Source organism: Suillus discolor (assembly GCF_016758755.1).
Source record: "Suillus discolor strain FC423 chromosome Unknown F5147scaffold_23, whole genome shotgun sequence".
NCBI lineage: Eukaryota > Fungi > Basidiomycota > Agaricomycetes > Boletales > Suillaceae > Suillus > Suillus discolor.
The window spans coordinates 328080-340705 of NW_024541270.1; the positions used below are offsets into that span (position 1 = coordinate 328080).

At 45.5% G+C, this 12626-nt stretch overlaps 6 protein-coding genes across 6 annotated transcripts; 1 reads left to right on the top strand and 5 right to left on the bottom strand.

Annotated features, from left to right (window-relative positions):
* Positions 1–155: 155 nt before the first annotated feature.
* Positions 156–978, bottom strand: F5147DRAFT_691792 (uncharacterized protein; the record flags this gene model as incomplete). Its single annotated transcript, XM_041437167.1, has 5 exons — positions 156–385; positions 431–615; positions 671–750; positions 800–850; positions 898–978. Coding segments are annotated over 5 exons (504 nt in total), but the record flags the coding sequence as incomplete, so codon positions are not given.
* A 9-nt stretch (positions 979–987) lies between these two features.
* On the top strand, positions 988–1926 carry F5147DRAFT_148620 (cyclophilin-like domain-containing protein). Its single transcript, XM_041428279.1, has 5 exons — positions 988–1160; positions 1214–1259; positions 1314–1341; positions 1399–1588; positions 1638–1926. The coding sequence occupies exons 1-4, from the start codon at positions 1086–1088 to the stop codon at positions 1547–1549; spliced, it is 300 nt and encodes a 99-aa protein (XP_041293620.1). The 5' UTR covers positions 988–1085; the 3' UTR covers positions 1550–1588; positions 1638–1926.
* Positions 1927–3069: 1143 nt separating this feature from the next.
* On the bottom strand, positions 3070–4576 carry F5147DRAFT_772963 (uncharacterized protein; the record flags this gene model as incomplete). Its single annotated transcript, XM_041441400.1, has 10 exons — positions 3070–3273; positions 3329–3380; positions 3438–3675; positions 3727–3864; positions 3923–3982; positions 4225–4238; positions 4298–4326; positions 4389–4427; positions 4477–4491; positions 4544–4576. The coding sequence occupies 10 exons, from the start codon at positions 4574–4576 to the stop codon at positions 3070–3072; spliced, it is 822 nt and encodes a 273-aa protein (XP_041293621.1).
* A 2136-nt stretch (positions 4577–6712) lies between these two features.
* F5147DRAFT_836617 (uncharacterized protein) lies at positions 6713–8697 on the bottom strand. Its single transcript, XM_041444012.1, has 13 exons — positions 8490–8697; positions 8402–8434; positions 8324–8343; positions 8255–8269; positions 8167–8205; positions 8076–8104; positions 8003–8016; positions 7918–7953; positions 7701–7760; positions 7505–7642; positions 7216–7453; positions 7107–7158; positions 6713–7051 (listed from the first exon to the last, which is right to left on the bottom strand). The coding sequence occupies exons 1-13, from the start codon at positions 8560–8562 to the stop codon at positions 6848–6850; spliced, it is 951 nt and encodes a 316-aa protein (XP_041293622.1). The 5' UTR covers positions 8563–8697; the 3' UTR covers positions 6713–6847.
* Positions 8698–10111: 1414 nt separating this feature from the next.
* On the bottom strand, positions 10112–11016 carry F5147DRAFT_772965 (uncharacterized protein; the record flags this gene model as incomplete). Its single annotated transcript, XM_041441401.1, has 5 exons — positions 10112–10315; positions 10371–10422; positions 10480–10717; positions 10769–10906; positions 10965–11016. 5 exons carry the CDS (start codon positions 11014–11016, stop codon positions 10112–10114), a joined length of 684 nt encoding a protein of 227 aa, XP_041293623.1.
* Positions 10967–11930, bottom strand: F5147DRAFT_149111 (uncharacterized protein). Its single transcript, XM_041428282.1, has 10 exons — positions 11747–11930; positions 11659–11691; positions 11589–11608; positions 11519–11533; positions 11431–11469; positions 11340–11368; positions 11267–11280; positions 11186–11217; positions 11080–11132; positions 10967–11024 (listed from the first exon to the last, which is right to left on the bottom strand). Exons 1-9 carry the CDS (start codon positions 11817–11819, stop codon positions 11127–11129), a joined length of 261 nt encoding a protein of 86 aa, XP_041293624.1. The 5' UTR covers positions 11820–11930; the 3' UTR covers positions 10967–11024; positions 11080–11126.
* Positions 11931–12626: the final 696 nt, after the last annotated feature.

Genomic DNA, 12626 nt, shown 5'->3' on the forward strand with positions numbered 1-12626 from the left:
CCTCATGTAGTCTTTCTGTCAAATAAATCTTTTGAATATAGCCCGAGGTCGTTTGACTCATGTCGTTTAGGGTCGAACGACTAGGACTCTTTCGGTCCACTACAATATCCTCTCACCGGTCCCTGGAAATCTTCTCCAGGCAAACAAAATGATTCTTTGCGGATTGGGGGAAAGAGCAAATCTCGATTGAGCATGATCGGGAGTGACGGAAAAGCAAACAAGAACTAGAGAGCGATACATATGTTCTTGACTTAATGCTGGTCATCCTCGCCCAATTATCATACCGGGCCCACGCACTTGATGACAACACCAATGTCTGACTCGAGGCGCGATAGCCCAAGGAGACAAAGACAGGCGACCATCCTTAGGTCACAGCGTTGGGTCGCTACGGGGTATATGTGAGTAAAAAAACTCGATATGACCGTCGCACCTAAGTATCTATCGGCATGGCGTGTCACGTGTGTAGAAATCGGTGTTCTTTTCCCTTCTCGCCCAAGTCCAGCAGCTCTTTCTGCTTCTTCTATCGTATATGCAGGCTCCTTCAAAACTTTACAGCGTCGTTTGTGCACTTTGCCCCTCCAATGCGACTGGAGCGCGGTATCAGTCTCAAAGTATCTTTTTGATGACATGATCAAATTGACCGAGAGAATATGGTAACAGAACAACTTACTTTGCACATTCAACGCAGTAATGCTGGGCAAGGCCAGGTTTCTCGAGGTCAATGGCCTGTGCTTCAAGAGTAGCTCGATTCTATGTGAGAGTTTAGACGGTGCGCATGAGCTGAAGAGATTTTTAGTACCTTCGGGTCTAGATCAATGAGTTGAATTTGATCGAGATCTTTTGTGCGAGCCTATTGAGAGTCAATAAAGAAACAGAGACCAGAAAGCATGTGCATACCCTCGTACGGGATGCGCGATGCACGTCGCGTTGTGCATGTGTACGAGATCTCCGTACCCGACCCAAGATGTATGCAAAAACCTGTCTGACTAACAAATTCACCGAGTCTTACCAGTTGAATTCCCTTTGTAGGGTTGTCCACTTAGCACGCCGACCAGAACTTCACTTGACCTCACTCGCAAACAGCAATGGCACTCCCAACAAATGGGCGAGTGATAATCGACATAACTGCAGGAGAAATTGAAATTGAACTATGGTCAAAGGTGTGCACTGCATTCGTGGAGTATCTGACTTGGTTTGCTGAGTGCACACCCAGGAAACACCAAGAACATGCCGGAACTTCATCGCACTCGCGCTAGAAGGTTAGGAGTTGAATTTGTTCTGAAAACGAGGCGCCCAGCTCATTTGGAGGTTAGGTTATTATGATGGCGTCATCTTTCACAGGTTAGTACCTTGCTCCGAGTCAGCGTACTCGGAATGGGTCCCTAAATTTCCTTGCAGAATCGTCCCGGGTTTCTTAGTCCAAACCGGCGACAAAACAGGGACAGGTGGAGGAGGGGAGTCATTCTATGGAGCGAAACGTTGTGGTTGTCCTCTTATCCCTCATCCAAATTCCGTTGATATCGCCTCTACATCACGATGGAAGGCCTAGAGGACATCTGGAAGAGATATCCAGCTTTCAGGATAGCAGGTGCGCTTAACATTCACTTTATGCAAGAAGACGCTTTCAAGTTTGGAAGACCGACCGACCTTTATTGTCGCGGGGTGAAAAACACTGGATATCAACACGGTGAAGAAGTGGATCAAACTGTGCCATGCGAGCCATGGAGATACATGTAAAGTCTCAAGAGTAGGCGAACACGACAAGAGGAAACTGCCGGGGTTTGTGAGAGTGGTGGACATAGTATTGATGGCCGTGGTTCCTGCGCCTTCTGGTTGTCGTTACATCGCCCCCAGTTACATGTGGGGAGGCATCGGCGCAGAGTGTATTGGACGACGAAGGATAATATAGCAGAGCGCGGCACGCCTGGCGGGTTGAGCACGGAAAAGCTCCCTTATACCATCACTGATTCGATTATATTCGTTCGACAACTCGGTGAACGTTACATATGGATCTGGTCTACGGCCTCTCTTATCTCACAATAATCGGCTGCCCATCTCTCCCGTGCTCCACCTTCACATTCACTTCTGCATGCAGATTCACGATTGCCCTCTTTCACGACCAAATTCGGAACCACCCTTCTTAAGGGTCAGCAGTTGCTGTATCCTGAGCACAACGTTACTAGTGTTCATTGCAAGATTCTCACCTCCACGTCTCTTATTCCTCCTTCATCTATGTGTTTAAACAGACGCTAGTTCAGGAGAAGGCGAGAGTCATCACGCTGCGGGGCCATTGTGCTATCACCTGTCCGAGATCAGACACACTACTTCTACGTGACATTCCCCCTGCTTTCCATTCGTTCGGCTCAGGTGACTGATAATGCCATGGTTTTGAAGGAACGTTTTTCAACAAGGCCATGGCATCGCCAGTCATCTGAGCTCGCACAACCACTCTCATGTTCCCTTGGACAGATGATTCCAAAGTATCTTTTTCAGGTTCGTAGACATTCTGGTCTATGAGCTGTCTGGGCTTAGACTCACGTACTTGGGCTATCAGATAATTACATGAAGTGACACACTATCTTTCTGATCCTCCATCATCTGCTGGTCTCAGATTGGTGTTAATGATGAATGAATATATGTATGTATCTCGTTTGGCGCTTTACTCGTGCTTGGCAGGATGGGCTCCAACAGATCTTGCAAGGACGCAAATTCAACGCACAATTTGCAGTCGCATGCGCACAACGCTGCAATGGTGCAACTCCAGTATGAATGAAATGCGGTCAATGCCTCATTGGTAGTTTGACAGGTATGTGACACCTCTTGAAGTGCAAGTTTCCGAAGCCCATATTCTCTAATTCCCTGCTCCACGCTCAGCACACGTATTTTTGCCATGCCTTTTAGCTTTCTACTTGATGCAAGTGTGCGCGGGCGGATTACCGACTTCTAGTAGCGATACAACGACGAATGCCTACATAAACCCCGTCTTAAATATACTAATAACCAAAATAAATACTACGACGGATCCTCGACCAAATATCTCCTCCGTGCAGAACACTCGACAACCATTTCCTACACAGTACTGCTAGTCGGTACATGCACACGCTCCTGGAAGACGATCGAATTCATGCTAGTTTCTGCGTCGGATTCGGCCACGAGTTTAGCGTGATATTGTCGAACGCTAAGGATGAGGCGTGGTCCCAGCACAAACATCTGCACGGAAAATAAAATACTCATAGCACCATTGAGTATCTCAACTGCTACAGAATTCGAATTCTACAGAAATGATGAGCAGTGGGTACATGTAAATGTCAGTGACATGTTGGCGCACCGTGACGTCTGGAGAGATTTTAACAAGCTGGAGGCAAGAGACACCAGCAAAGCTAGCACATGCGGAACTTGAGCAGAAAACGACGAGCACATTCGCATTACAAGCTCACCTTGCAAAATAAAGGACGTGAGATTCTATCAGCACTCTGAAACAGTCCCCAATGGTCGATCCTGTCAATGGGCCGAGCCGTCGCAGGTCACGGAAGTGCTTCGCAGCGATCCAGACTGAAAGACACAGTGCGAGGACCTCCCAAACAGTGTTGAGCGTCCAGACCATTGATATCAGAAGCTGGGAATCCCCCTCGAATCCGTTATAGCACACAGGAATACCAGAGAGTATCAGTTCCTCTGGTATTTGTCCAATGAGCTGTGTTATTCAATTCAACAAGTAAAGCTCACCCGATACGAAATCATACTTGAGTCCTATGATCGTGATTACTCCGCAGGCAATGTTGACAGCTAGGAAGATGATAACAAGGAAGATAAGCATCCTCCTAGGTCTCTGATACATGGCATGCAACCGAGCAATCATGATGACTTGGATCATATTTCAGTCGAGTCAACATCACTGAGGTATCGCAACTGGGTAACTCACCTCCCAACATGGCAGTTACGATCACATTTGTTCCATTTAACGCATAGCTCATGATATTGCCTGAAACAGTCTATTAGCGGTCGCCCCCATACTAGGATCAAACGGTCCGACTCACACCTATTGAGTGATTATGTGGAGCCAAGTCCAATGGTCAAATCGCACTCACCCCTACAAATGAATGTATTCATTGGATAGTAATGAAATGATTGCGGAATACTCACTGCATCTGTCAACGAGACTAGTGGCATGATTTCTGTATGCCGCCGGTCAGAAGAATCGAACACGGTGCATATGAGACATACCCAGAACCTTGACACTGATAATGAGAGATGGGCTATCAGTACAGCAACCACTTTTTGGCCTCGATTAACATACACAGAATATGGTATTCCAGCATAGCGTATCTAGAACATTTTGGAGTCAGCACAACCGCCAACCATGCTATTGTATGACACGAGGTACGAACGACTAGGTACAGCACGGTCATGAGGGACCAGCGTTGCGTCTGTCGCAAATTCATCGTTTTTTTTCTGATATGGGACTCTGTGACTCACCCAAATGAGGTCAATCTATGACACCATTGTGAGCAAGTTGACTGCTCCGGAGATAGCATCAACCTACCTCTTGTGGGAGTGTTAATACTGGAAATATCATGAGAATACTGTAGAGATACGACACTAGGTTCGTCACAGGTCACAGCCCTTAACGAATCGAATCTATTTGGTGTGACTGTCACATGAATTTTTGGTGGGACGAAGCTAATTTGTGACATATGGGAAAAAAACATAGGTTATGCGCTAATGGGACCAGAAATCATCATACATCGAATTTGCTCTGGTCAAAAACACAACCACATGAGAGCCACTCTGAAGCAACAAACATATCAGTTTGTGATGGCATGATGGGCGCTTGAAAACGGATCATACTAGTAGACTCACCTGGCAGGCTTTAAGACCACAGAGTCTCCAATTCCACTCATTACCAGTCAGCGCTATGCGAGGCGAATCCATGACAGACTGAAGCAAGTTGCTTGAATCACGAAGCAGCATGTCAGATGGTTGCAAACGGCGTTGCGAGCGGCGAAGCACTACGATCCGCAGGCGAATCTATTTGGGTAAGGTCACAGGTCACCTGGACATTCGAACCTGTAAGACTAAGCGTGACATCGTCACGGGCTGCACGTGACGAACCTAGTGTCGTATCTCTACAGTATCAGCAAGTTCAGAGCACTGTGCTGCTCACCCCAATCGTATACCACCACGAGACCTGCGGCAACTGCAAAACCACCGTGACAAGTGGATGTTAGATAGATCGAGACATCACCAAACAATATGACAAACCAAGCCAATAGCTCTCAAAAATATCTGAACTGATTAAAGGCCACCAACTGGGATCATTTGAGATTACGGTCATATTCGAGGATGGGGAATGTTGGGAGTGTATAATAGTCTAGCGTTCATGCTAGATATACCAGCGCTCAGCGCTTGTATCGCCAAAATCGGCATGATGGTGTTGGACATTTGTCTATGCATCATACAGTCCTCGATCATTAAAATTTGATTTGTACTACCCGAATTGGAAATCGGCTTCTCACGCGACTCCGGGGCAAGTCTAAGCTTGACACTCTTCCTCCGATTACTCTTATGGAACAAGGGCCATTCGAATTGCGGTGGCAAGTTCATTAATTAAACTCCTCCATGCGGGTACATGCCAACGTTCACATCTTCCAATACCCAGAACGTTATCTAATCAGTACCCGGTCTTAATATCGAGAATACCACTCATCCGAATCAACATAATATTCTCTTTCCACCGACCCGGCCTCATCAGATTCAAATCCACATGCAAGTATCATACGTTCTGTTAGTCGGCATAGCTCCAACTCAATTTCCGATCTGATAGTCCATTGTAAGACCCGATTTAGAGACCTCTAGAGCGTCTTTTTTACAATGTCGACAGCAACACCGCCTGCGCCTTCACCTTGCAAATATTTACTTACTTTCTGCATAATCAAACCCGGGCTTATTCTCTGCCACAATCAATCCTTGCGCAAAACGAGTTTACTTGCGACGATCATAATGGTTTCATAATGTTGTCTTCATTGCGTTCTTCATTCACGCGTGCCTTGAGACTGGACAGTGTTCATTGCAAGATTCTCGCCTCCATGTCTCTTATTCTATGTATCGAAACAGAAGGCGAGAGTCATTACGCTACGGAGCCATTATGCGATCAGCTGTCTGAGCTCAGACATGCTACTTCTACTTTCTATTTCACTTGCTTTCCATTCGTTCTGTCGAGATGATTGGTAATGCCATGGTTCTGAATGAACGTGTTTCAACAAGGCCATGACATCACCAATCATCTGGCTTTGCAGAATCGCTCTCGTTTCTCCATATATTTGGTCAGACAGATGATTCCAATGTATTTATTTCGCAGGCTCGCAGACGGTCTATCAGCTGTCTAGGCTTAGACTCGCGTACTTGGCCTAGCAGATGATCACATTGATACTTCGTGTTTTAGATCACCGATCAGCTGCTGGCCCTAAAATCGGTATACATATATGTATCTCGTTCGGTGCTTTACTCGTGCTTAGTAGGATGGGCTCCAACAGATCTTGCAAAAGCGCAAATTCAACGCACGATTTGCAGTCGCATGCGCGTCACGCTACGATGGTGCGACTAAATGTGGTCGATGCCTCATTAATAGTTTGACAGATGTACTCGATGCTTTCATCTTCTTGCCATGCTTTTTAGCTTGCTACTTGGTGCAAGTCTGGATCACAGATTTTAAGCAGCGATACAACAAGAAATGGGTTTGTCTACATAAAACTCATCTAAAATATACTTTGAAACACCATAACTAGAATAAATACTACGACGTATCCTTGACCAAATGTCTCCATGCAGAACACTCGACAACCATTTCCTACACAGTACTGCTAGTTTGTACATGCACATGCTCCTGGAAGACGATCGAATTCATGCTAGTTTCTGCGTCGGATTCGGCCACGAGTTTAGCGTGATATTGTCGAACGCTAAGGATGAGGCGTGGTCCCAGCACAAACATCTGCATGGACAATAAAATTTGAATAGCACCACTGAGTATCTCAAGTGCTACAGGATTCGAATTCTACAGAGATGATGAACAATGGTTACATGCAGATGTCAGCAACAGGTCAGCGCACCTCGACTTCTGGAGAGAGATTAACAAGTTGGAGGCAAGAGACACCGGCAAAGCTAGCACATGCGGAACTTGAGCAGAAAACGATAAGCACATTCGCATTACAGGCTCACCTTGCAAAATAAAGCACGTGAGATTCCATCAGCACTCTGAAACAGTCCCCGATTGTCGATCCCGTCAATGGGCCGAGTCGTCGCAGGTCACGGAAGTGCTTCGCAGCGATCCAGATTGAAAGACACAGTGCGAGGACCTCCCAAACAGTGTTGAGCATCCAAATCATTGATAAGAGAAGCTGGGTATCCCCCTCGGATCCATCAGAGCACGTATGAATACCAGAGAGTATCACTTCCTCTGGTATTTGTCCAATGAGCCGTGTTCTTCAATTCAACAAGTAAAGCTTACCCGATACTACATCATACTTGAGTCCTATGATCGCGATTACTCCGTAGGTGATGTTTGCAGCTAGGAAGATGATAACAAGGAAGATAAGCATCTGCCTAGATCTCTGATACATGGCATGCAACCGAGCAATCATGATGACTTGAATCATATTTCAGTCGAGTCAATATCACTGAGGTATCGCAACTGGGCAACTCACCACCCAACATGGGAGTTACGACCACATTTGTCCCATCTGTTACATAGCTTGTGATATTGCCTGAAACACCCGATTAGCGGTCACCCTCGTACTAGGATCAAACGTTCCGACTCACACCTATTGAGTCATTATGTGGAGCCAAGTCCAATGATCAAATCGCACTCACCCCTACAAATGAATTTATTCATTGAATAGGAATGAAATGATTGCGGAATACTTACTGCATCTGTCAACGATACCAACGTAGTGGCTCCTGTGTGCTGCCGGTCAGAAGAATCGAACACGGTGCATATAAGACATACCCAGAATGCTAGCACTGATAATGAGAGATGGGCTATCAGTACAGCAACTACATTTTAACCTCGATTAACATACACAGAATATGGTATTCCAACATAGCGTGTCTAGAACATTTTGGAGTCAGCACAACCACCAACCATGCTATGGTATAACACGAGGTACGAACGACTAGGTACAGCACGGTCATGAGAGACCAGCGTTGCGTCTGTCACGAATTCATTGTTTTTCTTCTGATATGGGACTCTGTGACTCACCCAAATGAGGTCAATCTATGACACCATTGTGAGCAAGTTGGATGCTCCGGAGGCAATAGCATCACCTACCTCTTGTGCGAGTGTTAATACTGGAACAGTGGAAATATCATGAGGATATCAGCAATTTCATAACACTTTGCTGCTCACCCCAATCGTATACCACCACGAGGCCTGCGGCAACTGCAAAGTCACAAGTCAATATCAGATCAAGACATAACCAACTGATATGGCGAACCCGTCCAATAGCTGTAAAAAATACTTGAATTGATGAAGGGCCACCAACTGGGATCATTTGAGATTACGGTCATATTCGAGGATGGGAGATGTTAGGAGTGTATAACGGTCTAGCGTTCATGCTAGATATACCAGGATTCAGCGCTTGTATCGCCAAAATCGGCATGATAGTGATTCGGACATTTGTCTGTGCATGCTCAAAGGACTTGCAATTGGTTACACGTAGAATTTGTGCACTACCCGAATTGGAAATCGAATATTTTTTGCTTCTCACGCGACTCCAACCCCATTTTCGATCGGGGCACATTCCTCAGATTACTCTTATGGAACAAGGGCCATTCGAACTGCGGTGACAAGTTCATTAATTGACCTCCTCCATGCGGGTACATGTCAACGTTCACATCTTCCAATATCCAGAACGTTCTCTGATTGATCAGAGTACCCGCTCTTACATAATATCAAGAATACCACTCATCCAAATTAATATAATCCTCCCTTTGCGACGACCCGCCCTCATCAGATTCAAATCTACATGTAAGTATCATACGTTCTGAACCTAATTAGCTGGCATAGCTCGTTAACTCAATTCCCGATCTGATAGTCCATTGTAAAACCCGATTTAGAGACCTTTAGAGCGTCTTTTTTACAATGTCGACAGCAACGCCGCCTGCACCTTCACCCTGTAAATATTTACTTAGTTTCTGCACAATCAAACCCGGGCCCGTGAGTCTCTGCCATAATCAATTCTTGCGCAAAACGAGTTTACTTGGGACAATCATAATGGTGTCATAGTGTCGTCTTCATTGTGTTCTTGAGACTGGACAATGTTCATTGCAAGATTCTCGCCTCCACGTCTCTTATTCCTCCTTCATCTATGTGTCGAAACAGAAGGCGAGAGTCATTACACTACGGAGCCATTATGCGATCAGCCGCTGTCTGAGCTCAGACACGCTACTTCTACTTTCTATTCCACGTGCTTTCCATTCGTTCGGTCGAGATGACTGATAATTCCATGGTTCTGAATAAACATGTTTCAACAAGGCCATGACATCACCAATCATCTGGCCTCGCACAACCGCTCTCGTTTCTCCATATATTTCCTCAGACAGATGATTCCAATGTATTTCTTAGCCTCGCAGACGGTCTATCAGCTGTCTGGGCTTAGACTCACGCACTTGGGCTAGCAGATGCTCACATTGATACTTTTTGTTTTTGATCATCTATCATCTGCTGGCCCTAAAATCGGTGTCGAAGATGGTTATATGTATGTATGCATCTCGTTCAGTGCTTTACTCGTGCTTGGCAGGATGGGCTCCAACAGATCTTGCAAAAACGCAAATTCGACGCACGATTTGCAGTCGCATGTGCACCATGCTAAGATGGTGCGACTAAGTGTGGTCGATGCCTCATTAATAGTTTGACAGATGTACTCGATGCTTTCATCTTCTTGCCATGCTTTTTAGCTTGCTACTTGGTGCAAGTCTTGATCACAGATTTTCAGAAGCGATACAACAAGAAATGAGTTTGTCTACATAAAACTCGTCTAAAATATACATTGAAACACCATAACTACGACGGATCCTCGACCAAATATCTCCATGCAGAACACTCAACGACCATTCCCTAGACAGTACTGCTAGTCGGTACATGCACACGCTCCTGGAAGACAATCGAATTCACGCTAGTTTCTGCGTCGGATTCGGCCACGAGTTTAGCGTGATATTGTCGAACGCTAAGGATGAGGCGTGGTCCCAGCACAAATATCTGCACGGCCAGTAAAATTTGCATAACACCAGTGAGTATCTCAGCTGCTACAGAATTCGAATTCTACAGAAATGATGAGCAGTGGCCACATGTAGATGTCAGTGACATGTTGGCGCACCTGGACTTCTGGAGAGATAGTAACAAGCTGGAGGCAAGAGACACCGGCAAAGCTAGCACATGCGGAACTTGAGCAGAAAACGATAAGCACATTCGCATTACAAGCTCACCTTGCAAAATAAAGCACGTGAGATTCCATCAGCACTCTGAAACAGTCCCCGATGGTCGATCCCGTCAATGGGCCGAGTCGTCGCAGGTCACGGAAGTGCTTCGCAGCAATCCAGACCGAAAGACACAATGCGAGGACCTCCCAAATAGTGTTGAGCATCCAGACCATTGAGATCAGGAGCTGGGTATCCCTTTCGGATTCGTTATAGCACATATGAATACCAGAGAGTATGAGTTCCCCTGGTATTTGTCCAATGAGCTGTGTTCTTCAATTCAACAACTAAAGCTTACCCGATACTATATCATACTTGAGTCCTATGATCGTGATTACTGCGCAGGCAATGTTGACAGCTAGGAAGATGATAACAAGGAAGATAAGCATCCTCTTATATCTCTGATACATGGCATGCAACCGAGCAATCATGATGACTTGGATCATATTTCAGTCGAGTCAACATCACTGAGCTATCGCAGCTGGGTGACTCACCTCCCAACATGGCAGTTACGATCACATTTGTCCCATTTATTGCATAGTTCATGATATTGCCTGAAACAGCCGATTAGCGGTCGCCCTCATACTAGGATAAAACGCTTCGACTCACACCTATTGAGTCATTATGTGGAGCCAAGTCCGATGGTCAAATCGCACTCACCCCTACGAATGAATGTATTCATTGAATAGGAATGAAATGATCGCGGAATACTCACTGCATCTGTCAACGAGACCCACGTGATGTATTCTGTGTGCCGCCGGTCAGAAGAATCGAACACGGTACATATGAGACATACGTAGAATGATAGCACTGATAATGAGAGATGGGTTATCAGTACAGCAACTACTTTTTAGCCTCGATTAACATACACAGAATATGGTATTCCAACATAGCGTGTCTAGAACATTTTGGAGTCAGCACAACCACCAACCATGCTATGGTATAACACGAGGTACGAACGACTAGGTACAGCACGGTCACGAGAGACCAGCGTTGGGTCTGTCACAAATTCATTGTTTTTGTTCTGATATGGGACTCTGTGACTCACCCAAATGAGGTCAATCTATGACACCATTGTTAGCAAGTTGGGTGCTCCGGAGGCAATAGCATCAACGTGCCTCTTGTGCGAGTGTTAATACTGGAAATATCATGAGAATATCAGCAATTTCAGAACACTGTGCTGCTCACACCAATCGTATACCACCACGATGCCTGCGGCAACTGCAAAGTCATAAGTCAATATCAGATCAAAACGTGACCAACTGATATGGCGAACCAATCCAATAGCTGAACAAAATACTGAAATTGACGTAGGGCCACCAACTGGGATCATTTGAGACTACAGTCATATTCGAGGATGGGAGATGTTAGGAGTGTATAACGGTCTAGCGTTCATGCTATATATACCAGCATTCAGCGCTCAGCGCTTGTATCAAAATCGGCATGATGGTGATTTCCTCGATTGAAAAGTAAATTTTGATTTATACTGCCTGAATTGGAAATCTACTTCTTATTCCGAGTCACGTGATACATCAGCTATCGGTCGTTGTTGGTGTGAGCAACTTATTTCCAACACCATTTTCGGGGTATTCTTGCTGCAAGCTTGGAGTACCAGACATCGATCTGACATAGGTTCAAGGCGGTTTGCATGTGCACTCTTCCTCCGATTACTCTTATGGAACAAGGACTGCGGCATGACCTACTCCACATGTACAAACTAATTAATTTGCCTTCCTCCACGCATCCAGAACGTTCTCTAATCGGTACCCGGTTCTAGTATCAACATTACAATACCACTCATCCAAATCAATACAATCCTCTCTTTGCATCGACCCAGCCTCCATCAAATTCAAATCCACATGACTCACACGTTCCGTTAGCTGGCACTGATATATGATAGCCCAAACTCAATTTCCGATCTGATACTAGTCCATCATAAGATCCGATTTATTGTCGATAGCAACGCCGCAGACCGCCTGCACCCTCACCTTGAAATTTTTCACTTATGCCATCTGCACAATCAAACCCGAGCCTATTCTCTGCTGTAATTAATCCTTGCGTAAAATGAGTTTACTTGGGACAATGATGGTCCCATAGTGCCGTCTTTTGTTCTGCCACTGCCCCACTTTGCATTCATCATTCACACGTGTCTCAAG